The 25,871-nt window shown below is 43.5% G+C and overlaps 2 protein-coding genes across 6 annotated transcripts in view; both read right to left on the reverse strand.

The window, feature by feature from the left end:
- The window catches only part of LOC129687369 (zinc finger protein 160-like), a 45,853-nt gene that overhangs the window by 9,627 nt on the left and 10,355 nt on the right, over positions 1-25,871 (reverse strand). The window contains 4 exon segments of the mRNA XM_055621707.1: positions 23,802-23,912; positions 23,996-24,106; positions 24,108-24,223; positions 24,304-25,143. Of these exon segments, the coding sequence (XP_055477682.1) occupies positions 23,802-23,912; positions 23,996-24,106; positions 24,108-24,223; positions 24,304-24,723 (758 nt within the window). The 5' untranslated portion in view covers positions 24,724-25,143.
- Positions 13,137-23,708, reverse strand: Aurkc (aurora kinase C). Of its 5 annotated transcripts, XM_055622163.1 has the most exons (8): positions 20,129-20,212; positions 18,522-18,580; positions 18,081-18,167; positions 17,690-17,769; positions 17,225-17,363; positions 15,562-15,710; positions 13,608-13,782; positions 13,137-13,419 (listed from the first exon to the last, which is right to left on the reverse strand). In XM_055622163.1, exons 2-8 carry the CDS (start codon positions 18,561-18,563, stop codon positions 13,249-13,251), a joined length of 843 nt encoding a protein of 280 aa, XP_055478138.1. In that variant the 5' UTR covers positions 18,564-18,580; positions 20,129-20,212; the 3' UTR covers positions 13,137-13,248. The 5 variants fall into 5 exon arrangements, with proteins under 5 accessions (XP_055478138.1, XP_055478136.1, XP_055478135.1 ...); XM_055622161.1 differs by lacking the exons at positions 18,522-18,580; positions 20,129-20,212 and adding an exon at positions 23,268-23,708 and having other exon boundaries at positions 17,690-17,878; XM_055622160.1 differs by lacking the exons at positions 18,522-18,580; positions 20,129-20,212 and adding an exon at positions 23,268-23,708 and having other exon boundaries at positions 17,690-17,881.

The following is a 25,871-nucleotide window of genomic DNA, read 5'->3' on the forward strand; positions in this document are numbered from 1 at the left end:
AAGAAGAAGAAGAAGAAGAAGAAGAAGAAGAAGAAGAAGAAGAAGAAAAACTAAAACTTCAGAGAGGCCAGGATCAAAAATGTTTCTCAGAGGGCCAGTGAGATGGCCCATCAAGTAAAGATGGTGACCTCCAAGCCTGAGAACCTGAGTTCAATCTTCAGGACCTGTATGCTAGAAAGAGAGAATGGACTCACACGAGTTGTCCTCTGACCACCATACAGATGCCATAGCAGAAAACACCATCTTCCTTGCTACAATATATAAATGTAATAACATTTATCCAAAAGCAAAACAAAAAAATAGCCCCCAGATAAGCCACTGCAGAAAAACAAAAACATGCAGAAAAGTAGAGAACACTGAGAATAAGTACTAAACACATTTTTTCCTGCTACAAATTTGATAAAGCAGAAAACACACAGAAAAGTCTCACTCTTAGCTGAAACTGGCCTTCCACTCACAATCCTCCTCCCTGAGCCTCTCAAGTACCAGCACAAAAGTGTCACTAGTCCTGGAGAGAGGGCTCAGTGGTAAAGAGCATGAACGGTTCTTCCAAAGGACCTGAGATTGATTCCCAGCACCATGTCAGGTAGCTCAAACTCTCAGTAATTCCAACTCTGGGGGCATCCAACACATCTGGCCTCCTCCATCACCTGTACTCAAACACATGACAGACACACTCACAATGGGGAGACAGGAGATCCCTATGCTCACAGATAAGTACTAGGAAACCAGGAATGTTAAACCCGCAGAGTTCTCTCGTCAAAGAAAGAGATGCATAATTTGTTTTCTACCAATGGTGATCTGTGCTACCTGTATAGCCAAAGCACACCTGGCTCCCCAGACTCTGAACATTTATTTCGGTCAATCTATAGTGCCACCCTCTTCTAGACCCTTAACAAGAGTTGTTTACCTTGAGTACACTTTGTAAAAGGAACTTTTATTTGCCTGGTGTAATTGTTGTCTTGGAAGCTTACTGCCTCTGTCTGCTAACCTAGGCCTAGTCCTGGAAGCTTCTAGCCTACAATCTAACCAAGGCCTAGAATATTTTCAGCCTGTGAGAGTTACTGTTTAATAAACTCACCCTTTCTTGTTCTTTTTGAGCTCATAGCTGGCTGATTCAACACAGCTGTTCTGGCTCAAACTTCTCTCCCTGCTAACTTATTCAGTCTGGCTTTTCTCTTGGCTCTGAATTGCTCTGCTTGGCCTCAAACTAACTCCAACAATCTTTTCTAATCTTATGGCTCCTTCTCTTTCCTTGACTCATTTGGTCTTCACCTTAGTTCTCTCTCTCCAACCTGTCTCTATTACTGTCTGTCTCCTCTCTCTCTCTCTCTGAATTGCCCCTTAAGTAGCTTCCCTTTCCTTTTTCTTAAAGTTGGGCATATCCTATTCTGTCAAATATTTCTCTGATTCATCACTCTTTCTGCCACTCAATTAGACAGCACTTTTAAACATAGGTGCTTCCTTCAACAAACAAGCTTTACCTTCATTGTTTGGAATTAAAGGCATGTACCACCACGCCTAGACCTAAGCTTCTCTTTACCTGAAACTTGCTCTACAGGCTGGCCTTGAACTTAGATCTTCTTGCCTCTGTCTCCTGGATTAAAGGTATGTTTGTATTCCAGCCAGATCACACAGACCAAGAAGGTCTTTGGATGTGATCTCTTGTAAGCCATGCTGTGAATTAAAATTCCTCTACAATGCTTTCCTAGTCAATCTACAGAACTTGACTTTATGGAAGAGACCACTGAGGGGAATGATTTTTAAAAGCTAGTCTGATTCCATGACAGCCTTCAAAAGTGGCCTCAGACTGAAAAGACTGTTTCTATTTATCAGAACACAAAACTATAGTCCCTGGAGACCAGATACAACAACTCAATAACCTCCCTGAAAACCAGAAACAATAACTTAGCTAAGTCCCCAAGCACTTGACCAATCAAATTAAAGGTCAGTTAAAAATGCTTTCTCTTAATACTTTGTTACCTGGACACTCCATCAAGTCCCCCGGCTGCAGAACCAATCATAAGACCCCATATACCCTAGATCAGACCAACCAATCAATGAAAATATTACCTAATCACACCAGGCTAATCCCCTAAATGTCCTTAAATTAAGCCCGTGTGTTCACTTCAAGGTTGTCATTCTATGGAATGGTGGGCCCAGCATAATGGCAATGTCTGCAGAATCAACACTCCTTGCGTTTGCATGCTACTTGAGTCTAAGGTCTTCTTTCAGCGATCTTGGACCTAACAGTCACATGGACTTTACAAAGAGTTTCGATGAAGTCATACCTCAAGATTTATTGTGCATACAGAATTAAGTATCACCAAGAAATATTTTTTTCTAAACTCTGGTGGTTGCAGAGACCTTCACACACATACACAGGATTGAAATAAAAATAAATGTGGTGGGGGAAGCACTAGCTAAAGAGGCTGAAAATTTTACTTCTGAGTTCTACAGAACACCTCTTTTCTTCCACTACCATCTTCTCTACATTACACTTGGAGCCTAAAGGTGCTATGTTTCCTGTCCAAAGATATATAACACAGTGAAGAGTTTAAGTTAGCCTGGGTATAGTTAGCCTGAATAAAGAGCCATCTTGACTGGGAGCTGAATTCAGGTACCAGGAAATATTACAGAATGTACACTTGGCAGAGGACAAAGTTAACTCTCCTAGCAATAGCCTCCAGGAAATAATACAGAATAAATGCTTCATAGAAAACAGACACAAACTCCCTGGCAATAATCAATGGGAATCGGTTGGAAATCGGGTGGGAAAATTCCCTCAGTGTTTCAGGTATGGTTTAGAAAAATAGCGATTGTGATTATATGCCTTAGCCACTGTGATTGTGTGCCTCAGAAAAGGTCACTGTGCCCTGCTAAACTTCATCCAAGTCTGTAACACCAAGGCTTGTGTCCCCCTGCTTGCTGCCATGGAAACACCCTGCTCACAGACTTTCCCTTTAAAAATCCTGTTCACACAGAGCTTGGGATCCCACTTCTCTACTGCTGCATCAGTGAGACTTGGGTCCCGAGTTCGATTGCTCTCGTAATAAAGCTCTCTTGCTATTGCATCGAGTCATTTCCTGGTGGTCTCTGATGGTCCTAGAACTTGGCATTACATGTGGGGGCTCGTCCACCTGGGATGCCTCGGGACCTCTAGGACTGCCAACCTGGAGAGCTTAGTCCCGCGGGTGTTTTCTGTTGTCTGTCTGTTGTAAGTTTTTTTTTTTTGTTTGTTTGTTTGTTTTTTTTTTTTATGGTTTTGGTTAACCTTCAGTGTAATAGGGGGCAAAATATGGCTTGGGGGAGACGTCCAGACGGCCATCTGCCTGAAGGGGTGTCTGAGACATCGAGCCCTCTCATCAGTTTAACCCCTCCAGAATTTCTGGGGCAGGGAAGATGGAATAGGGATCAGTTTTAGTCTTTCTGGAACTTCTGTGGCAGAGAAGTCCAGGAAAGACAGGTTTTTTGTTTTACTTCGTCTCTGTGTGTGATTAATTGACTCTTGTTTGGTGTTGTGCCAGGAGTTACTGTTTCATTTCTGTGATTAGTTGTTTGTGGTTTCGCATTTGCAACTCTTTTGCTTTCATGATTTTAGTTTTGTCCCGGGACACTAGCCTATGTATAGGCTGTGATTTATTGTCTTTGGTTTCACTTTTGCCTGAGACAGCTGGCTTCTTTTTTCTGTGACTTATTGTTTGTTGAAATTTTCCTTTTGGCTGGAGATATGGCTTAGTGGTTAAGAACACTGGCTGCTGTTCCAGAGGACCCGGGTTCAATTACCACCACCCACAGGGCAGCTCACAACTGTCTGTAACTCTGGCCGCCAGAAGAAACTTTCCACCTTCCCACCATCCTTGTGGTGGAAAATAGAATCTTTCAGAAAGTATGTGGACAGTCAGACCAAGTGGCCTATATTGTAGTTTAAAGGGTTCTGATGATTCATCTACCTCCATGGATTAAGCCCTTTCTGACCCCCACTAACAATCCTCCTTCCACAAGCTCTCTGAAACCAGAGGCCACTGCCCTGGATCCCTCGACCCCCTTACTCTGTTTTGCAGGATGGGACTCCCATGGAAATAATTTTTCCTCCTCCTCCTCCTCCTCCACCAGCAGCTACTCCTTTATCCACGTTCTGGCCCAGCACCAAGGACCCAGAGCCTCCAGGCAGCTTCTCCCTCTGGGGAACCAGAAGCAGATTCTACAGTCCTTCCCTTATGGGACACGGGGCCCTCCAGATGCTAATGGCAATCAATCTCATCATTACTGGCCTTTTACCACATCACAGGTTTAACTGGAGAACTCAGAATGCCAAGTTCTCTGCTTTTTACCCACCAGCCCATCTGGGACGATTGCCAGCAGCTCTTACAGGTCTTATTTACCACATAGGAGTGGGGATGTATTATTTCAGAGATGCGCAAAAACTCCAGACACTACAGGAGTTCCAACTACAGATCCCATATTGATGATTACTTTCCCTATAAGAGGCCCAATTGGGATTACAACACGGCTGCAGGTAGGGAATGTCTCCTAGTCGACCACCAGGCTCTGTTTGCAGGTCTCAAGGCGGTCACAGACGGCCCACTAATTTGGCCAAGATGTACAGAAACAGGAAAGAATAGGCCAGCATTTGTGTTGAAGGTGAGTCAGAATGTAGCTAAATTTATTGAGGCAGATTGGAGATTGCATTGTGCATATAGACCCAAAAGTTCAGGACAGATAGAGAGGATGAACAGAACATTAAAAGAGATCTTAATGAAATTGACCTTGGAGACTGGCACTGACTGGGTGATGCTCCTCTCCTTTTCTCTTTATAGGGTTAGGAATTCTCCTTTCCAGCTAGGTTTAACTCCTTTTGAGATTATATATGGGATGCCAGCCCCTATAGTACCCAACCTTAAGACTGATGCTACTGCTGAAGTGAATAAAACAGGTTTTGAGAAATGTTTAAGACTTCTGTGCAAGCAGGCAGCTCTTAAAGGGGCAACAGCAGCTTCTCAGGTAAAAAAGCTGCAAACCTCTATGGTCATAAAAATTGGATTCAACCGGTAGCAAGCTGTTCCTCCCTTGAAATTACAGCTAAAGGGAATAAAAAAGAGTTTTATAGTTTTGTTTGTTTTGAATATATAAGTTAACTATGTTCTATATATCTTGATGTCTGATTTAATTTACAGAAAAATTTACATAATTTCTGTCCTGTTTTAAAAACCAGGTTTACAAAAATAATAAGGTTTGAAACTCTGTTTATATAAAATATTAAAACTGCATTTCCATGTGTTTGTATACAGGAACTTCTCTTACTGGCAGCCAACATTAAAATAATACACTTGGAATTGATTTTAAAAGGACCGAATTGTTTGCAATGATAAAATTTTTTTTTACCTTTAAAATTATGGGTATATTTTGTTACTTCATTTCTAAAAAGGGTATTTTGATATTGCAAAAACAGGTCTAAAAATATGTTTAAGGCAATAAAACATTTTAAAGTTTTTCAGGCACTTTAGGCAATGACCTGGGGCAGTCTAACAGGGAACTTGGAATAGTTTCTCAATCCTTTGGGGAAGGACAAAAGACTTTGATATTTATTTTGTTAACTTTACCAAATGAAAGCAAGCCATATTATTTGAGTCAATTAAGAAAATTGCAGGTTTTGTAATATATTATGTCAAAATGAGAAGGTATAAACTATTTACTTTGTTGTTTGTTTTTTTTTTTTTTACATCTGCAAGCATGATTTGAGAAAGAACTGTAAGATATGTTGCTCTTCATTTAAAAAGCTAGTGTTTCTTCACTGCAAAATGTTTTCTTATGCTCTTTAGCCCAGGTTTACACAGAGTAATATTCAAGTCATTGTTAATTACTATAAAAATATATTCCTGGTTGCCAGCTCCTATATAAATGATTTAATGCTGTTTATTTTCTGGCCAATAGGTTTGAAATGGCCAGAATTGTCCATCTCTGCTAAGGTTGCCAGTTGTGTTTAGTTCTCCATTTAGTGCTAAATGAAATGTTTGTCCTTTATGCTTTTTTGCTGTTTGGTCTTAATGCAATATGATAGGATGAGCAAGGTTTTCTGGGCCTTCTATATATTGTATTTGATTGAAGGTTTTGCTTTGATTTTAGTTCAGAAAGATATTTGAAGTTATGCTAATGAATGCAGTTAGTTATAAGAATGGATTTTATCTGGTCTTTTGTTTATGTTTTTAAAGTTAAGCCTAGGATGGGTAATTATAATTACCCATAAAAATAATCTATAATTATATAGATCTACTTGATATAAATATGGGTTTAAAACATTTATTTAAGGAATATGCCAGAATTAGAGATTATGACATTCTATTCCATAGGATGCAATTTAAAATAGATAATTAAAAGAGAGATGAAGAACAATTCAGATATGCCGGCCCTCAAGCTTGTCAGAGATCTGATGAATATGGCATTTTAACATGTGTAAGCTTATTATGACAGAGAGTCCCAAAATCCTGGCAGTAGCTCTCCCAAGATCTCCAAGAAGATTTGGCACAATGCAACTCTGGATTATGGTATGCTAACCACTGGGCAAGACTGCCCCAATTGGCCCACTGCTAGGGCCCAGCCTAAACTGTGGACAAAACTGTGGACACCTGGAGAGTTAATGTTTCAAGTTGCTAAGGGCAAGGTGAGGCTATTCTATCATCTCTCATCTTCTGTGCATGGTTGCTGAACTGCCCTATTCATGATGCCATGAGACCACAGGAGCCAGGGACAGCTGCCTAGAGTGATGGACTGACTAGTTGTCACTGTCATTTTGATTGGTACATGGATTGGTATATATTTATCCTTCTCAGTCTCTGATTACATTGATGGCTAAGCTAAGTTAATGGTAGCCTTGCAGCTAAAGAGCAGATAATTAGATCCATTGCTAGTTTATTGGTTAATTTATTAATTAGTTAGAATTATAAGGTACTAGGTCTTCTATTTGAAAAAGGCAGGCAAGTTTGCCTTGCCTACAGGCTTCATGTTAATTATCTATGTCTTATAGAAAGATAATGGAGTTTATGTAGAGTCTGAGGATATAGGAGTTTACGTTTTGAGAATCTAAAGAATGTTTTTTGGTCTGAGAAAATTTTTCAGGGTTGATACATGCAAGAAAGATTGAAGGATATAAGTAGATGTTGTAAGGTATATGAATTGTACTGATACAGAAAGATGATTTGAGGCATATTAAAAATGGGAGATATTTCAGATATCTCTCTTCTTCCTGCTATTGTTGTGCTTATGTTGTTATAAGATTTCAGAAGTCCAGAGTTTTGACATTGACCAATAGAGTTCTGATAAGTTGATGAAACACTGATTATTACCCAGTCACAAATTTGAGATTTTAATTTAATTTTGGTTGTTTTCTGGAGATAGATTTAGAAGTGCATTTTATTATGCTAAACACATCTATACAATGTGTATATTTGACCCAAAAGCCATAGCTTTTACTATGGTATTCTTAATCTCTGCCATTTCTGAGATAGACTTTGATACGGAAATATTTTAAACCTATTCCTTCTTGTTGCTTTGTCAGGGAAAGTCCAAGCATTCAGAGTTTAATACTAAAGCCATTAATGTATTTCTGTCTAACTTTCCAATGTAACATGGAAATGGAGACTAAAGGTAAAATGATAAGAACTGACAAAAAGTAGCCAAGCTCTTTTGGTGGCTGATTACTAACAACAGGGCCCACAGTTAAAAGGTTAGAGTTTCAGACCATGGACACACTTAAGTTTTTTTTATAAAGGTTACAAAACAATCAGCTAAGAAAAACTGATACTCATTCTGTTGGATGCAGTTTTACCTGTTTTAAGAAATAAAAAAGTCATGAGACCTGAATCTGTCATAGCTCAAACAGACCCCAGACGAGTTTTTCCCTGGTCTTGGGACTCCTCATTTTTCCCATTTATTAGACAAATTTTAACTTCTGTTACTAGTTTGAATTTGTCTCAGCAGATTTTCACCTGGTTGAGACTGCAAGCTAATATCTGAACTTGCTGGAGGCTGACATGATTGCTCACTGCCTCCCCAGATGGACCACCTAACCATACACTTCTGAGGACTACCCAATTGTCCAGCCTTTGGCTGGCATTTCAGCCTTCCTAGCCCCTGATGTCAACGGTCCTATTGTCAGCGCTGAATCAATTTCAGAAGACGAGACCACTGGCCCAAAATCCCACCTACAGGCTGAAATGCTAGGTTAAAGGGGACACCCTGACATTAGCTATTATTTCGGAGACCTGCTTAGCTGGAGATATATTAGGCAAAGACTAGGAACTATACAGTTAATGATAATGAGAGCCCAGTACTGCCAGTTTAGAGATGACCTTAAACTGTAAGAGCCCAAGATTGGCCTCTTCAGGTACATGGAAAGGGGGAAATGAAGAGTTTAAGTTAGCCTGGGTATAGTTAGCCTGAGTAAAGAGCCATCTTGACTGGGAGCTGAATTCTCTACACTTCTCTACTGCTGCATCAGTGAGACTTGGGTCCTGAGTTCGATTGCTCTCATAATAAAGCTCTCTTGCTATTGCATTAAGTCGTCTCCTGGTAGTCTCTGAGGGTCCCGTGAACCTGGCATTACAACAGGAAGAGATGAGTCTAGAAAACATCTGAAGCACTGGGAAGAAAAGGAGGTTGGCTCAGAGGACCTCTCAACCATCAAGGCCTGGAGCCATGGAGTAAAGTGAAAGCAGCAGATGACCTATTCCCTGAAATAGGGAGCTAACAAGACTACCCAGAGAGACCACAAGCCCATAGTTTTCTATCATCATCTCCTGGTACAGGGTTCTCTGAGCTGGAGCCAGCTGTACCCACTCCTCTTGGGTAAAAATTACAGCCACATCTTCAAAGGTGAAAGCTACCTGAAAAGTCACTATATATATTAGCATTGGTCCCAGGCTTTGTTCAAAGGGAACAGAGATTAAGGCCCAAACTACACAGCACTTCTTGAAGGCTATGCTGTTTTCTGGCTCGCAAAGGGAGAGATGCTCTCTGGGGCATGTAATGGCAGGTTTTAGTCAACAACTTGACCCAATCCAGAATCACCTAGAAGACAGTCTCAATGAGCGACTGTCTAGATCAGGGTGGCCCGTAGGCATGTCTGTGACATTGTCTTGATCATGTTAAGTAAGGATGGAAAGATCCAACCTAAAAGTGGTTGACACCATTCCCTGGGTTTGGGTACCAGACTGTATAAAAAGGAGAAAGTGGAGTCACTGAGTTGGCTGAGTAGGCAAAGGCACTTGGGGCCAAGCTGAACAATTTGATCTTGCCCATGGGACCTTACATAGCAAAAGGCAAGAACCCATAGTTGTCTCCTCATCTCCAAATGAAAGCCCATAGGTACATACACTAAGTAAATAAATATGTGTAACCTTAAAATAAATACAAGTAAGTACTGGGTGTGACAGCTCACACCTTTAATCTAAGCATTTCAAGAAGCAGAGCCAGGTGGGTCTCTGTGAGCTCCAGGCTTGCAAGGGCTACATGGGGAAACCCTGCCTCCAAAGAAACGAACAGAAGATGAGAGGTGCACAAGCAGGCATGCATCTGTTGCTCTCCCTTTCTGGCCATGAACATGCTGTTACCAGTTCTCTCAGGCTCCCACTTCCATGACTTCCCTACCACAATAGGCCTGGAATTGTGAGACAAATTACACCCTTTCTTCCTTCAAATGCTTTTGTCAGGCAATCTTATCACAACAATAGGAAACTAAGCTAAAACAGGGCATAATGTGTCAGTGTGAAGGGCAGAAGCCTCCTATGCAGGAGCTCTTCAAAAGTAGCAAACAAAGAACACACAAACTGTTGGTTGTGAGAAGGGTTCTGTGTGGGACATCACAGGGATGACAAAATAAGGACGACAATGGAACCAATACCAATAATGTTAAGAACAGTAATTCTTGAGCTTCACTGGTCCAGCTACTTTCCTACCCATGCTGAATGCTTCACAAGTTCTCAGTTCTGAAGTCAGTCTCCTAAATTTTCAATCCAAGCTCCTGAAACTACCACTGGACATCTGTGCAACATTAGGTACCTGACTTCATCTCTGAGCCTCCATTTCCAGAGCAATACAGTAATTCTCACTTCATGGACAACAGCTATTGGGAAGGAAGAAGCAGGAAAACATAGTAAACAGGGGTAAAAAGAAATAGCCAGATGATTGAGATGAGATTTTTGAAAGATAAAACATACCACACTTAACTGGTTTAGTTTCTGCTATCTAATATAGAGTCTATGGCAAATACTACTGGTCTCCTCTCAGGTCACTGACTTGAGCTAAAAGATGACCACAGTCTGTTCATTTCTGTTAAGGTCACAAGTAGTCCAAGAGGGCCTCAAACTTGCTCTGGCCCAGGGCTGACCTTGAACCCCTGATACTCTTGCTTCTTCTGTCTCTCCAGTACTAGGGCTACAGGAATACCTCTGTAGTACAGGGATACAGGAATAAGGAGTGCTATTTGAACAAGTGAGATGGTTTAGAGAGTAAAAGTACTTTTCCACAAGCCAGACCACCTGAGTTCCAGCCCCAAAACCCATATAAAAGAAGGAGAGAACCAATTCCTGAAAATTGTCCTTTGGGGCTAGAAAGATGGCTCAGAGGTTAACAGCACTGCCTGTTCTTCCAAAGATCCTGAGTTCAATTCCTAGCAATCACCTGATGGTGTTTTGCCAGGTTCATAGGACCCTCAGAAACCACCAGGAGACGACTCATTGCAGTTGCAAGAGAGCTTTATTACGAGAGCAATCGAACTCGGGACCCAAGTCTCACTGACGCAGCAATAGAGAAGTGGGACCCCGAGCTCTGAGTGAACAGGATTTTTAAAGGGAAAGTCTGTGAGCAGGGCATTTCCATGGCAGCAAGCAGGGGGGCACAAGCCTTGATGTTACAGACTTGGGTGAAGTTTAGCAGGGCGGGGTGACCTTTTCTGAGGTACACAATCACAATGGCTAAGGCATATAATCACAATGGCTATTTTTCTAAACCATATTTGAAACATTGGGGAGAATTTTCCCACCCGATTTCCAACCGATTCCCATTGATTATTGCCAGGGAGTTTGTGTCTGTTTTCTATGAAGCATTTATTCTGTATTATTTCCTGGAGGCTGTTGCTAGGAGAGTTAACTTTGTTTCTGCCGGGTGTACATAATAGTTCCTGGTACCTGAATTCAGTTCTAAGGCAAGATCTTTATTTCAAAATGGAGTTATATTCGGGCTAACTTAAACTCTTCAATGGCTCAAGACAATCTATAATGAGATCTGATGCCCTCTTCTGGAGTGTAGGTATACATGCAGGCAGAATACTGTATGCATAATAAATAAATGTATGAAAAAAATGTCCTTTGATCTCCACACTCTCCAGACACTGCTTGCACATGAGTGGACCCACAAACATTTAGAGCACACAAATGTTAAAGTTAACAAAATTTTAAGCTATTTATTTTTATTTTATATGCATTGCTGTTTTTCCTGCACGTGTGTCTGTGTGAAGGTGTCAGATCCCTTGAACCTGGAGTTACAGATAGTTGTCTGCTGTCATATGGGTGCTGGGAATTGAAACTTGAGCCCGCTGGAAGAGCAGCCAGTGCTCCTGACCACTGAGCCATCTCTCCAGCCCCAAATTTATTTTTTTAATTGGCTTCTGGGAGGCTGGAAAGATGGCTCAGAAGTTAAGAGCACTGGCTGTTCTTCCAAAGGTCCTGAGTTCAATTCCCAGCAACCACACAGTGGCTCATAACCATCGATAATGAGATCTGGTGCCCTCTTCTGGCATGCAGGCATATACACAGACAGAATATTGTAGAAATAATAAATAAATAAATAATTTTTAGAAAGTGACTTCTGAGCGAAAATGTTACAAAGAATGGTCCTGCAGAGATATTAGGATTGTCTTGAGGCAGAGAGCTGAGGCAGAGTAAACTGCAAAGGTAAAAGCTAGAGAAGTGAAGGACATTTGGGGTCAGGTTGGTACACCCAAGTAGCAGTGAGCCAGAAAGGGAAACAAGATCATAAATGGTCAACCAGAAGACCATACCCAATTGGATTATGAGTTGGTGAAAGCCCTTAGTCAGGAACATCGTTCACTGGACACCATGTGGTGTCCAGGGCTTGCCTGTGCCCACCTCTTACTCCCCAGGCCACATAGGAGTTCAGCTCAGACTCTCAGTGGGTGTGGGCTGAACTGTCCAGCTATGACATCTATGCAGGGGACACAGTAGGGAGGGATGCGCCCCTTATTTAGCCCTTTCATTTGTCAAGCAAGCCACATGACTCATGTGCTATGCCTTCTGGGTAACGTAGTTCTTTGTTGCTGACAACAATCCTGCCACCACCCAAAGTGCTTTTCTTAATCTTTGCCTGAAACAGAGCACAGACCCAGTGTGGTGTCTTAGACATACCTATTATTATTGTTGTTTGAAGTTGTTTTCATTTCTAAGACAATCTCGGTGAGTTACCTGGGTTGTCCTTAAACTGAAATTGTCCTGCCTCAGCTTTCTGAATACTTAAGATAGTAGGCCTGGGTCACCAGGTCTGGCTTCACCCCACCCCAGGAAAAATGCACAGAGCTCAGGATGATTCAGGCACTTGGTGGGACTGGCATTCTCTATGCAAAAAAATAGGCTGTAGTGTGTGTGTGTGTGTGTGTGTGTGTGTGTCTGGAATCTTGGACAAAATTCAGGGCAAATATAGGAGAAACTGGGTGCCCTACAGGACACCTGACTCCTGCACATATATTATCCCTCCCTATGCCCCACTTTTCAATTACTCATTTTGTATGGGTGTGAGCATGAGTGTGCCTCCATCCATGAGTGGGAGCGCAGGGACTGAGTTTGATCCCCAGCAGCCTGGTATAAGCTGGGCACATTGCAGTACATCTGAAATCTCCACACTGGGGAGCTAGAGACAGGAGGGTAACTGTGCTTCACTGACCTGCCAGTCCAGTCCAACCAGTGAGTTTCATGTTCAGTTCAGAGACCTACCAACTCAAACAATGAGATGGAGAGCATCTGAGGAAAATACCTCTGTGAACCCCTGGTCTCCACCACACACACAAGACAAAAGACTCTACCCACATGACATACTAACTCACACAACCAAAAAGATTAACATTGGATTAATGAGCTTTAATTAGCATCTTAAAAGAGAAAACAAGCAAAACAGGTGAGGTAACAAGCAGAACCTGGAGGGCTCCCTGAAGAGACACATAGAGATAGAGGCAGGCAGGGCTCAGGAAGCCATCTGAGCACAGGGAGGCAGCACCCGACGAGAGTGCTCCTGGACCCAGGGGTGCTTCAGGACCTGGGCTAGCGTCAGCCGATCTGAGGGATGGTACCTAAGAAGCTTGGAGATCAAGTCCTGGGCCCCCATAGGCACTGATGGAGGAAACCGAAAATCCACCTAATGAAGCCGGGGAAGAAGAAGGAGAATCTAGTTAATCTCTTTGGTTAATTTTCTCCCTGTTCTGTAAGTCTCTCTGAGGCACCTTGCTGCCTAGTAGCAAATAAACTTTTGTACACAGCCCAATCCCCCCAGAGGCCATCACTGTCTGGTTCCCTGGTAAATGCCCCTTGTGTGTGGCCACTCACCTTGAGGATGCGTCTGTATGTCTCACTGTGAGTGCTGCTCTCAAAGGGTGGAGTTCCCACCAGCAGCTCATAGCAGAGCACCCCAATGCACCACAGATCCACCTTCTCATCATACGTTCTCGCCTCAATCATTTCTGGGGGCAAGTAGTCCAGAGTCCCACACATCGTCTTTCTCCTAGAGCAGGACACAGAAGGGAGCACTATGCATGGGCTCAGAATGAGGGAAATCCTCCCTGTTCAGCTTCTGAGGAGACGGGAAACCTAGGGACGCCCTAAAGAGTCCTCTCCTAAGCAGAGGTGTAGGGGTCAGAAACACCAGGTGTTAATGGGGATCAAGATTCAGAGAGGCTGTGGGAGGTGACACGTGGGTAGAACACTTGCTGTGAAAGCCCTGAGGACCTGAGTTCTATCCCCAGAACCCACATAAAGCTGGTGCATGTCTGTAGTCCTAGCACTCCTACAGTGGACTGGGAGGCAGAGGAGAACCCCTGGAAACCTGCAGACCATCTAGCCAACTATGAAGTAGCAAACAAGGCACCTGTCTCAATAAGGCAGGGGGTGAGGATATACCCCCCACACACATACACACAAACATGGCAAATGCGTGCCTGCCCTCACACAAGTGAACACACACATGTCTAAACACAGAGATTTTTTTACTATCATTCAGAAAAGCAGGCGGGTATAGCCACTCACATCTCCTATCCTGGCACCTGAGAAAGCTGAGCTAGGAAGGGAGTGCTATGTACTTGAATGTGCTAGAATGAATGCCAGGACAGGCAGGGCTGCAATGTGAGAGCTTTTCAGTCAATCAATCAGAGAAGGCTGGACTGGCGAATGGATTCTGTGGTGAAGAGCACTGGCTGCATGGATTTCCTGGCACAAACCTGGCAGCTTACAACCATCTACAATTCTAGTCCAGGGGATCTGATGCCCTCTTCCGGCTTCTAAGAGCCCCAGGCATGAAAAATGGTGTACAGGTTCTACATGGAGGCAAATCATCCATACATGTGACATGAAAATTAACAAAAACAGAACTACCTCAGAGTAGGCAAGCACTATAAGGGAAAACACACTAACCCCATGTTTCAGAATTATTCAGCCAGGTGAGATAGGAAGATTGCTATCATTTGAGGCCTGCCAGCTCTGCAGAGTATGGAAGATTTAGATCATAACAGTTGTTTATCAAGAGGTACCAAGCAAATGAGCTTATCTACATGGAAAATGTCATTCCTGCAAGACTTACATGGAATCTTATTGGTAAATGAAAATACTACTAAAGACTAGAAAAGCTCTGGTTAGTCCCTGTTAGTGTGTGTGTGTGTACATGACTACACACACTAACAGAGACAGAGGAGGACATTCAGTGTCTTTATTGCTCTCCACTTTATTCCATTAAGGCAAGGTCTCTCAGTAAACCTAATCCAGGCATTTCTGCCAGGCTGCATAGCCAGCTTCCAGGATCTGCCTGTCTCTACCCTTCAATGCAGGATTAAATGAATTTGCAGCTATGCTCAATTTATTTATTTATTTGTTTGTTTTGTTTTTTTTTTTATTTTTCAAGACAGGGTTTCTCTGTGTAGACCTGGCTGTCCTGGACTCACTTTGTAGATCAGGCTGGTCTTGAATTCATAGAGATCTACCTTCCTCTGCCTCCTGAGTGCTGGGATTTACATGTGTGTGTCACTGGGCCCGGATATGCCCCAATTTTTATACAGGTGCTTTCAATCTAAACTTAGGTTTTTGTGCTTACAAAGGAAGGGCTCTTATCTACTGAGTCATCACCCCACCCAATTCTTTTAATTTGCAAATACATTTTCAATATATGTATGTTGGAAAGATCTGTGTTTTAATACAAGCCCCAGTTTGTATCTGAGTCTTAACATGTGAGATAAACTCACTAAGGGAAGGCCTCAATGGTGTGTGTGGCCCACCCACAACCCACCTGACCTACCTGAGAGACGGGGTATGCACAGACCAACCGAAGTCTGCAATCTTCACCTCGCCCCTGAGGCCCAGTAGGAGATTCTCTGGTTTGATGTCCCTGTGAATCACCTTATTCTCATGGCAGTGGGTCAGGGCATCAGCCAACTCCTCCATGATCTGTGGGAACAAAAGCTATCTGGTAGGGGAAGACTTTTCACAGCTTCCCTGTGAGGTAGAACAGGCATTGTGAATTTTAAGACTACAGTGCAATCTTACAACTCCACTATAATTCTATTATTTCTTTCTGTGTACACACTTGCATATGTGGATCATAGAGAAGAATCTTCAGTGTGGCTCCTTATTGTCCATTCATCTTGTTTGTTTGTTTGTTTGTTTGTTTTCTAGCTTTTTGCTTTTTTGTTGTTTTGGTTTGGTTTTGGTTTTTGAGACAGGGTTTGTCTATGTAGCCCTGACTGTCCTGGAACAATCTGGTGTAGACCAGATTGGTTTTGAACTCACAGAGATCCTCCTGAATGCTGGGATTAAAGGTGTGAGCCATCACTGCCTGGATCTTTGTTCTTTTTAACACAGGGTCTCATGGTATAGCCCAGATAGCCTTGAACTCATGAGATCCGCCTGCTTCTGCCTGCCCGAGTGCAGGATTAAATGTATGCATCACCATGCTCTCCTGGATTCCCCAATCTCTTTAAATGGCAACATGGTTATAATTTTGCATAGACACTAAAATAGGCAGGTTTTCCCAGTGGACTTGGCAGAACAAGCAGCCAGACACAGAACCTGTACTGAGCCAATCACATCATTCCCAATCACATCAGGGATTGGAGGCTAAAAGAATCAATACTTTTGATGTCCAGTGGAACAATGGCTGCTATGACTTTCTCCTCAGTGCCCTACAAATTTCTAGGTAACTTTCATTTTTTTTGATACATATATCGTTCCAAGTCAGCCAAGACTACATAGTGAGACCCCCCACACACACACACTTTCTCTCTCTCTCTCTCTCACACACACACACACAGAATCTAATTTGTCAATACTGATATTCTGGAACTACACTGGGGATCAAACCCAGAGTAATACATATACTAGGCAAGAACTGAACTACCAAGTTACATTTTGAAACCCCAGGAAAAAAAAAAAAAAAAAAAAGAAAGAAAGAAAAAGCTAATAGAATCAGAAGATGGGTCTGATGGCACATGCTTGTCATCCCAGCACTTTGGTGACTGCAAGTTCAAGGCCAACCTGGGTTCTACAGAGTTCCAAGTCATTCTCAGCTATTTAGAAAGACCCAGTGCCTCAGGAAAAACTACAGCACCATGAGCCAGGCATGGTGCCTATGTCTAAGCTCAGCATTTATGAGGCTCAACCAAGATTTTAACACATTTCAGATAATCTTGGAAATTCTGTGGCAGTCTGGGCTAGCCTGGCCTATGTAACGAGATTCCCCCAACTCAGACAAAAAGGGATGGAGGCCAACAAGATGTCTCTGTGGGAGCTTGCTGTTCAAGCCTGGTGACCTGAGTTCCATCCCCGTTACCCACATAAGGGTAGAGGGAGAAGAGACTCCTCCGTCCAAGCTGTCTTCTGACTTCTGCATGTGCACGTGCATGCTCCCCCAACACAGTAACTGTCATCATGGCAACGTCGACCCTCCCGGAGCCTCCCCTCACCGTGGCTGTGCGCTGCTCATCTAACTTCTGGTTTCTCTGAAGCTCCTTATAGAGCTCACCCCGGGGAGCATATTCCAGAATTAAGTACACCCGGCGAGCATCGTGGAAGTAGTTGTACAGGCGCAGGATATTGGGGTGACTGAAAGAGGAAGGAAGGGTCAATGCAGGCAAGATGCCACAGCATTAGAGACACTCGTTGCAAAGTTTGCCAAGCTGAGTTCCATCCCCAGACTCCGTTTGTGGAAGGAAAGAACCAATGCCTACAAGTTGTCCTCCACATATGGGCTGTGATTCGCAAGTGCCTTTGTGCCACCCCAATACCTAATTAAATAAAAATGCTGGAAAGTGGCAGTGCAGGACTTTAATCCCAGCACTCCAGAGGCAGATGCGATGAATCTCGGGGTTTGAGACCAGCTTGATCTACAGACAGCCAGTGACAGTCCCACACACACAGATCATGCTTACTGTAAATGCGACTGGATCTCCACCTCCCTTCGAAGCTGGTGCTCCAATCCCTCCTTCTCTATCTGGGACTTGAAGAGGACCTTTAGGGCCACAATGAAATGGTTTTCCTTCAACCGAGCCAGGTACACATTACCAAATTTCCCCTTACCCAGTGGCCGCCCTATTTCAAAGTCATCGATGGTGAAATGCCTGCTAAACAAAAAGCAGAGATGACCTCATCTCAGAGACTAGAAAGAGTTTGGGATTCCCAACTGCTCCCCTTCCTCATTTACTCTGCTCAAAACCCCAGCCCTGGGTAGTCCATGGGGAAATAGCATTTTGGATTTATTAGCCAATGCCCCACTTGCCCAGCTTGCTCTTCTGCTTCTAGATACCGAGGCAAGGCACTCACCTGATTGAAGTGCTGGACTCCATCTGGCCAGAGGGTAAAAAAAGAGGAAGGAAAATGGCTGTGGCAATACACACTGGCAGTCCTGATCTGTGGAGACAGGAGGATCACAAGTTCAAAGTCATCCTCTACTTCACAGCAACATTGAGATCCACTTTGAGGCTACAGAGACCCTGTCAGAGATTGAGGGAAGGTGGAAGAGGGAGAGGATCTCTTTTTGTTCCCCTCTATCTTTCTTTTTCTCTATCTTTCTCTCTTATCCATTCATCTATTGGGGATCCTCGTTTAATGGTCTAAGTGCTCTCTTACATTCAGTATTTGCATTCTCTACGCCAAGATCAGTATCAACATTTGTCTGGTCTCAGGGTCTGGTACAGCTCTATTTAGAGCTGAACCCAACCTCTGTAAGACATTGGTGAAGGCTTCTCCAGGGTCTTGAATTACCTTAGAAAATGAGGTGGTTGTTTTAGCAGAATCCTCAACCATGTCCCATGATCTTAATGCTGTAACACAACATTGTTCAATCACTACATCAGATTGAATTTGTGTTTGTAAATCAGCATAATAGCCTTCACCGAGCAGCTGGTGAAACATTTATCCCTCTTACTATATTTTGTTGTTCTATTTTTGTGGCTTTATTTCTACACCACGATAACCACTGTAACTGCTGGCCAGCTTCTAACACACCACTCCCTTCCAATCTTGGGGGATAAGTCTATCCTGGGTTGCTTAATATTTGCTTATCGAAACATGAATATTCCACACTTTTCAATGGATTCTTTAACATGCTTTAGATCCAGCATTTCTATTGGACGCCATGTCCTTTCATCAGAAGCTTCACCACCCTCAGTAGCAGGCATATGTTGCACAGACTGAGAAAGCTGATGGTGCTTGCATATCCCCCAAACTCCTGGCGGTGCACCTGGCTGGACTGTAACCCGTTTTCCTGTACTGCCTCCTGCTCTTCTAGGCACCTCTTGCCTCACGCAGGTGCTCTGGGCACCTGGAAGCAAACTGCACGGAGCAGGGCGGGGCAGCAATTTGCCTTCTAACCTAACTTGCTTTTCTATTTCATCTGAGGAAAATGTCTGCTCTCAGATGTCAGGCCTGAACCCTTTTCTCCTTCCACTGGCACTTTTGGCTTTCCAAGCACTTCAACCTCTATTCACAAACTCTCTAGTACATAGACAGCTCTGCAATCCTTTCTAACACCAGAGAATTGAGTGAACCCTGAGTTTTCAGCTTTCCTCCCAACTTTTTTCCACATGGAATATATAAATACTATGAAGCAAAACCAGAAAATCCCTTCTGGGAGCAAGACAAGAATATTTTGCCAAGTAGCCGTATTTTGCCAACCTCCTTAAACAACATTAATAATTTATCAAAACCTGATGATTCCTCCAATATACTTTAAAAGCGAAGTTACCCATTGTGCCTAAGCCACGTTGAGGCCCACTTAGGCTACAGAGACCTTATCAGACATTGGTAGAGGGAGAAGTAAGAGTGTGAGAGTTCGGGTAAGGGAGGAAGGAAGGAAGGAAGGAAGGGAAATTGGAGGGGAAGGACGAGGAAGAGAAAGAAAAGGACTGCAAAGAGGGAGAGATGAGAAAGAGAGCCTAGAAGGACGACGAAGAGATGGAGCGAGGAGTAAGGGGCTAAGAGAGAAGGCTGAAGTCTTCTATGCCTATGCACCCGACCCTGGCAGCAGACCCCAGCCCTTTCTACCCCTTTTGCTAGTGTCCAGTTTCTGTTTAAAAGTTTCCTAGTAGCCCAGAATGGCCTCTTAACTGTGCCCATCCTTCTGCCGGAATAACACGCACTGGCCACCACCCTGGGTGTTGGTATGGGTTCCCATCCCTCTTTACTTGTGAGCGAAGCTGCGCCCGAGGAGGGCATCTACCGTCTTCCCAGAACTTAGGAAGTGATGGCACGCTGAAGTCCTGCTAGCTGCTTGGGTCCAGGCGCCTCTTGAAAGAGGTGGGCGGGTAACGCTGTGGCTGCAGCAGCTCCAACCGCCTAGAATGCACCCCCCAACTCTAGGACGCACTCACCGGTAAACCACTAGAAAGGCAGCTCTCAAGCCCTTTCTAGACCGCGACTGGCCGGGGAACTGCAGACTGCAGCTGATAACTAGTCTTTCTGAAATCAAGAGCACACCCAATAGGGTGGTTTGAGAAGGAGCTTCCGCCACGAGGGCGGTCGACCAATAGGATGGTGGGGGCGGGACCAGACGTCCCCAGGAAGCCAAAGTCTCCGGAAAGGTAGTTAAATTTGCTGAGGTCGGCACACGGGGCAGTGAGTTTGTGCAGGTACAGATGATGTCAGTGAACCTCAATGACCCCGAAGGAAGAAATAGTAAATATGCGGCCTTTCTATCAAATAGCACAAAACCTGTGTTTATGAGGATAGGGAGTTTAAAATCTTTAAAAATCCAGCCCATGACAGGAGGCGGTGGCACAAGCCTTTGATCCCAGCACTCAGAAGGTAGAGGGGGGTCTGAGTTTGAAAATACAAAACAAGCCAAGAGCCCAGCAAAGCAAGATCTTTATTTGAATTAGGCAGCTCAAACTGACTAGTCAGGAACAACACCACACAGACTTGGAAGCTGACCACATCTTCGAGAGTTCATAAATAGATGACAAAAATTCATTATATTCAGGCCGTTACTGATCCGTTAGGGCCCAGAACAGACTCAGCTTAACTGTGACCCTGAGCTAGAATATCACGGAGTTTTTATGCCTGGAATCCATAAACATTTGTGCCAAGTCACAGTTAGGTTTTCCCATCAATCAGGATTTAGGGATAGGGGACTTCCTTAGGAACACGTTTTTGTGGTTCACTCATCGGTTCCCATTGGTTGGTTTACTGAACTGAGGTGGGGAGGCTTGTGCTCCAGCACACCCTGCCAGTCCAAGCGTTTTCATCCTCCCTACCCAGTAAAGATTTTGTTTGCACAAAGGCTTACTGCTTTAAGAATTTGATGGCGTGTGGCACTGCCGGTTTCCCTTTCCTCCATTTCATGTTCTTTTTAGACTAGCCAAGAAGGACACCCTAGCCACTGGGAAAAACCACAGCCACCAACTGAGCGCAAATAAACAAATACACTTCTTGTCTCCCATCGTGCTCATTTATCCGAAGCCTTGAACTCACAGACATCCCCCTGCCTCTGCCTCCCCAGGGCTGGGATTACAGGTATGCCCCACTGTCACCCGGCTAACAGAACTTAAGAGTGTTAAACTGTGCTTAAGGCACAATGGATGTAGCTTTCCATTTTTAATTTTTATAGCTTGGGGTATTATTTTTCTCTCTCTCTCTTTTTTTTTTTTTTTTTTTTTGAGATGGTGTCTCAGGTTGGTCTGGAATTCACTATGAAGCTAAGGTCATGTCATGTAACTCATGGACACCTCCTGAATGCTGGCATTGTAGCAACACACAACGACACTTCGTGGCTTCTTTTTCCTCTTCATTTTCTCTTGGAGACTGGGTCTCATTATGTAGCCCCAGCTGGCCTGGAACTCAAATATTCACCTGTCTCTGCTTCCTGAGTGTAGGGTTTAAAGGCTTGTACCACCACATCCAGCCTTATATTTAGCTTCTTTTAAAAAATATTTGTGTGTGTGTTTGAATGTTTTGCCTGCATATGTGTATGTGTACCATGTGCATGCCTAGTGCCCACAGAGACCACCATGTAGACGCTGGGGACCAGAAAGTACTCAGGAAGAGCAACAAGTCCTTCGAACACTGAGCTAGCTCAGCTACAGGGCTACGTAGACAAGCCTCTCCAAAAGAAGAAAAGAAAACTATTTGTTGTAGGACTTCTCAGCTACACTTGACAAAACCATCATTATCCTCTGCTATATTTGAAGCCTTTTATTTGAAGTATTGGAAAATAGTCCTTACAGATTTTTTTTAGTTAAATATTGCCTCTCTGTTTATCTGTGTAAGAGTGCAAATGCCTGTGGTAGTCAGAAGAGGGTGTGAGATACCCTGAAGCTGGAATTACAGGTGACTGTTAACTGCTTGACATGGTTGCTGGCAACTGAATTCAGGTCTTCTAAGAGAAGTCATTCTCTGGACCACTGAGCTACTTCACTAGAGTTTCCCATCCCCACTGCAGTTGTTGTTGTTATTATTATTATTATTATTATTATTATTATTATTATTATTATTTGAGATAGGGTTTATCTGTGTAGCGCTGGCTTTCCTGGAACTTTATGTAGACCAGGCTGGCCTCACACTAAAAGATTTGCCTGCTTTTGCCTCCCATTAAAGGCCCGTGCCACCTGGCTTCACTATGTTTTTTTACCCTGAGAAATATTTGAGTCAGCTGAACACACAGGCTTATGATTTTCACCCCATAAAGGGCAAATATTTCAACTGTATGTTATGGAGAAAGCTGTATATTTATGTGACTAAGAGGGTGGAGACACAGCTCATCAATAAGAGAGCTTACATGCTTACACATACACAGAGTAGAAACATCTTGGTAAAGGTAAAGGAAAACACGAAAACGCTGTTGGAATTTGCAAGAGTACAAATATACTTATGTAAAATATGGAACCTTATTGCCTTAAATATGAAGTATTTTCATGGCTCAAGTGCCCCATTCCTCATAAAAGCTACTGGTCTCAAGAATAAAGACTATCAGCAGGGTGTGGTGATGCAGGGTGTGGTGATGCACGCCTGTAATCCCAGCACTCAAGGAGGCAGAGGTAGGTGGATCTCTATGAGTTCAAGGACAGCCTGGTCTACAAAATGGGTCTAGGACAGCCAAGGCTACACAGGGAAACCCTATCTTGGAAAACAAAAAGGAGAAGGAAAAGAAGGAAAGAAAGAGAGAGAGAAGAAAGAAAGAAGAAAAGAAAAGCAAAGAGAAGAGAAGAGAAATGGCTCAGAGATTAAGAGGGCTGGCTGTTCTTCCAAACGTCCTGAATTCAAGTCCCAGCAACTGCATGGTGGCTTACAACCATCTATAGTGAAATCTGATGCCCACTTCTGGAATGCAGGCACACATGCAGGATGAACACTGTATAAATAAATAAATCTTTAAAAAAAAAAAAGATATATATATATATAGCTTAGGACACAATATGCAATACACACTTACAGACTTATTCTAGCTAACTACCCTAATAACTGAACGGTAACAAGTAAAAAAGGGCCAAGGTCTTTTACCTCTGAAACACCCACCTCATGCCAAATAAACTGAGGAATGGCTATCAAATGCCATACGTTTGGCAGGAAAGTCTGAAGAGACCTGTGTTTTCATTTTCTCTGCATCTGCTTCTTTGTAAAACAACCGCTGAGATAACACTGCAATGTAAACTAGGAGGGAAATGTGGCTGAAGCTTTTCCTATGTACAAACGAAACAAAATCCCAAACCCCCAAAGCAAGAGTCTCTTTCCTGGGTGAATTTCCAGATGGGAAATAAGGCTATAAACTGCATCTGCTGATGTTGCTCCTCAGTTGACAGAAAATATTCTGCAACAGGAACTGTTTTTTTGTTTGTTTGTTTTTTAAATAGTCAAGACACTTGTAGAGTTTCTCTTTGGTATAAACAACCAGATGCTGAGGAAGATGTTTCCTGTGACAAAAGATTTCCCTCAGTGGTTACATTCAAGAAGTCTTTTCTTTGGAGGAGTTCTCAGAAGGTCACTGAGGTGTGCGTGGTTGTAAAAGGTCTTTCCTCATTTGACACACAGGTAGTATTTCTGCCACTGTGCATTTTTTGATGCTGAGTGAGGCATGAGCTGCGGCTGAAGGCCTTCCCACACTCACTGCATTCATAGGGCTTCTCCCCAGTGTGGATGACGGCATGGCAAATGAGGTTTGTGCTGCAGCAGAAGGACATCCCACACTCAATACATTCAAAAGGCTTTTCCCCACTATGAATTCGTTTGTGCCTCTAAGACCTGACATGCGGGCAAAGGCCTTCCCACACTCTATGCACTCGTAGGGTTTTTCCCCAGTGTGGATGCTGAAATGACGAACGAGGTCTTTCCGATTGGTAAAGGCTTTGCCACACTCTGCACTCAAAGGGTTTCTCTCCAGTGTGGGCCCTTTTATGCAGGGTGAACGTAGAGCAGTGGGTGAAGGCTTTGCCACACTCACTGCACACATAAGGCTTCTCCCCGGTGTGAATGCGCTGGTACCTCAAGGTACGACCTGTGGTTGAAGGCTTTGCCACAGTCAGGGCACACTGGGCTTCTCCCCGGTGTGGATCACATAGTGGTGGATCAGGGCTGCACTCTCAAAGAAGACTTTCCCACACTCACTGCACTCATAGGGCTTCTTTCCTGTGTGTGTCTGCTGGTGCCACAGGAGGTTTGATCTGTGTTTGAAGACCTGTCCACACTCAAAGCACTCATATGGGTTCTCTCCACCATGAATGATGTAGTGTCTAAGGAAGCCTCCCCTATGTCGAAAGACCTGTCCACATTCTGTACACACAAAAGATTTCTCTCCAGTATGTCTCCTGCTATGCAAGACAAAATTGGAGCGGTGGGTGAAGGACTTCCCACATTCACTGCACTGATATGGCCTCTCCCCGCTGTGGATTCGCTGGTGCTGGGTGAGGTATGACCTGCGGTTGAAGGCCTTCCCACATTCCAGGCATTCATGGGGTCTTTCTCCTGTGTGGGTCATCTGGTGCTGAAGGAGATGAGTACTCTTTATGAAGGTCTTCCCACACTATGTACACTCACAGGGCTTCACTCCAGAGTGGATGTTCTCATGTCCAGCAAGGAGGTGTCTCTTATTGAAAACCTTCCCACACTCACTGCATCTGAAGATACTTCCCTCTTCCTCATGTCTGAGCACTGGACGCACTTCTTCAGCTGTCCCTCCAGCACCCTGTACAGGACTCATTTTCCCAGGGAGCTTCTCCCCCAGGCCTCCATCTCTTGTCTGAAGAGTCTTTTCTGAACTTTTGATGGACCATCATGGTCTTTGCTTTGCACCCACTCCATGTCTCCTGGGGTTCTTATTCTCCCCAGAATAAGGTTCCCTCAGGCAGTTTTGGCTTACAAGCGGTAGGTCCTATGGCTTTGGTGTTTCCACTGACACCTAAAACAAATTCAACACACAAGAGGGACTGTTAGTAAAGACAACATAGAAAAAACAAAACCATTATGCTATTAAAAATATATTCACCAAGAAGCTAAAAATAGTACCTTTATGCCTGCTATGTTATCTCCAAAGCCTAGGTTAGCAAATCTTGTTTTGTTTGTTTTTAAGACAAGGTTTCTCTGTGTAGCCCTAGTTGTCCTGAAACTCAAACTGTAGACCAAACTGGCCTCAAACTCGGAGATTTGCCTACCTCTGCCTCCCAAGTGCTGGGATTAAAGGCCTGCCTCTTTTTTTCTCCTGGTCCTTGGACTCTAAATACTGTGAAAAGGAGATGTTGGTGACAGACTGGATCAAGGTAGAGGAGGGCCTTTCAAGGAATTGTTTTAATAATTTCAGGCTGGCTGTAGCTAGGCAGAGTAAAGCAGACACCCTGAAGTAAAACTCCTGTAGGTAATGGCCTAATACTGTCCCCTGGAAGACATGGACTACCTGGTGAGAAAGAAAGCACCCACAGGGAGCCTCAGTTTTGGTTCAGCATCATAGGAAATAACCTTCAAGTACCAGAGGTATCCAGAATTCCTTTTAAAATTCGTTATGGGTTCCTATCATTAAAACTAGTTAAGTATACTTTTTTTTTTCCTTCCCCAAATAGCTAATTCATTTCTGGCCCACCAGCAATTAACAAAAAAAAAAAAAAAAAAAAAAAAAAAAAAAAAAAAAAAACC

This window comes from Psammomys obesus, unplaced genomic scaffold, assembly GCF_907164565.1.
Source record: "Psammomys obesus unplaced genomic scaffold, mPsaObe1.curated_primary_1811, whole genome shotgun sequence".
Taxonomy (NCBI): domain Eukaryota; kingdom Metazoa; phylum Chordata; class Mammalia; order Rodentia; family Muridae; genus Psammomys; species Psammomys obesus.

Coding starts and splice junctions, on each gene's coding strand:
- Aurkc (XM_055622160.1), bottom strand. Junction 17,364..17,689: donor GAGATCCAGTCGCATTTACA/GTAAGCATGATC, acceptor TTCCTCTTTCAG/TCACCCCAATATCCTGCGCC. Junction 15,711..17,224: donor ATGAGCAGCGCACAGCCACG/GTGAGGGGAGGC, acceptor TTGTTCCCACAG/ATCATGGAGGAGTTGGCTGA.